Raw genomic sequence first — 1,626 nt, forward strand, 5'->3', positions numbered from 1 at the left:
ATAATGTTAATGTTGCAATAAGTTTTCTCCAGCAGTGCTGATGAACGGAACCACACATTTATGTTTGCACAGGACTTTAAAGCTTCAAGTAAATGAATGTTAAATTAAGAAACTGTTGATAGAACATTGTTATAGGTCATTTACCTCGTGCTGTATGTGTTGGACATATCCTCAGTATGTAATGGGGACATTTTTTTTCCTTTCATGGCTCCCAGAACATTCTAATGTACCAGTAGAAAGAACTATCACTTTAAAACGTCCTTCTCATATAGAACTCATCTGCCAATTTACAACATCTAAAGATCTGAGTTCAGTAAATGTGACATGGAAGAGAGATGACGGACTCCTGAAGAATGGCTCCCTCACCAGTGCAGCGGGAAACGTTCTCTCTGCCCGATACAAGTGAGTATAAAAAGTGTCACCTGTTTGCCTTGCAAAACAGCGTTTCCCCCTGAATATTTTTGACAACTTGGTCATCTTTCTTTGCATTTCCTTGAATGTCACCATCATGTTCCAGTTTACAAATAGATAGAATTGTATGTGTTTAAAATGTTTTGATCAATGGCTAGGTCTTTTCATGAAGAATCTTTTTGAGAACTAAGCCTAGATTAATGATTTGGATTCTTTTTAGGTTCACGGTTACGAGTCGCGACCAAATGGGAAGTTATTCTTGCTTCTTTGGAGAGACAAAGGGACTCAGGGGCACCTTTAACTTCACAGGTGAGCGCTGACAGACTTTGGGACCACGACTTCAGTACTCGGTTGTGAGGATTCCAAATTCCTCAAAATCTGTAATCCATGTTACAAACTGTAAAGTACAGCTGAAAAAAATGGAATCACAAGAGTAGACCTTGGAACTGGACCTTTGGCATCATTTTTCTGCTCATTGGCAGAGCTGGCATCTCCCAGTAGACTCCCAGCCCACTGCCATTCCCCATGTACAGTACAGGTTTTTCTTGGAAAGGTCTGGCTAACAGGTTATTGGTATGTCGTTTCTGTGTCTTGAACTAACTGGAATATATTTCTAGATTTCTGAAATGACTGCATCTCCTAGACTTTGAGAATGTGGTGTGGTATTCTATGACACTGGCTCCTGAGCTTGAGATGGGAGAGACCAATCACATTTAAAAATAATATGGAGGTGCACAAAAAATGGCATACTTTTTATTTTCTGAAGAAATGACTTTTAAAAATACCCGTAAACCCCTGAATATGACCCATAACTGTCCTGCGAGGGGAGACAAATAAAAATATTCTACTATTGTCATCTCTAAACCAGAATATCAGAACACATCGATCTGGCAATAAAGCCAAATTGTTTGAGTTGGAGAATTAAGGTCATTAAAAATTCATCAGTTTGTGGGAGATTGGTGACTCACTGCTCATGGTCTGCCCTCAGAGTAACTGACCTGGGCTTTGCCTCATGTTAAACCAACGTCATCACTTCTCCCTTCAACTCCTCCTCCAGGCCTCCTACCTCCATTGCCTCCTTCCTTCCTTTCTTCCCGAGGAAGAGCTCAGAGTATTAAACACATGCATACACATGTACAGCCCCAAAGCCCCACAGCATTTCATTGAGATGCCTTTATATAAAGAAGGCCCCGTATGTCCTGAGGAAATACTAAC

At 40.5% G+C, this 1,626-nt stretch overlaps 1 protein-coding gene across 1 annotated transcript in view; it reads left to right on the forward strand.

Annotated features, from left to right (window-relative positions):
- EMB (embigin) overlaps positions 1 to 1,626 on the forward strand; it is a 66,104-nt gene that overhangs the window by 38,480 nt on the left and 25,998 nt on the right. The window contains exons 4-5 of the mRNA XM_045285245.1: positions 216 to 402; positions 632 to 720. Of these exons, the coding sequence (XP_045141180.1) occupies positions 216 to 402; positions 632 to 720 (276 nt within the window). The remainder of the gene's footprint in view (positions 1 to 215; positions 403 to 631; positions 721 to 1,626) is intronic.

This window comes from Echinops telfairi, unplaced genomic scaffold (assembly GCF_000313985.2).
Source record: "Echinops telfairi isolate 266 unplaced genomic scaffold, ASM31398v2 ScPeMD7_7469;HRSCAF=8507_1, whole genome shotgun sequence".
NCBI classification, from domain to species: Eukaryota; Metazoa; Chordata; class Mammalia; order Afrosoricida; family Tenrecidae; genus Echinops; species Echinops telfairi.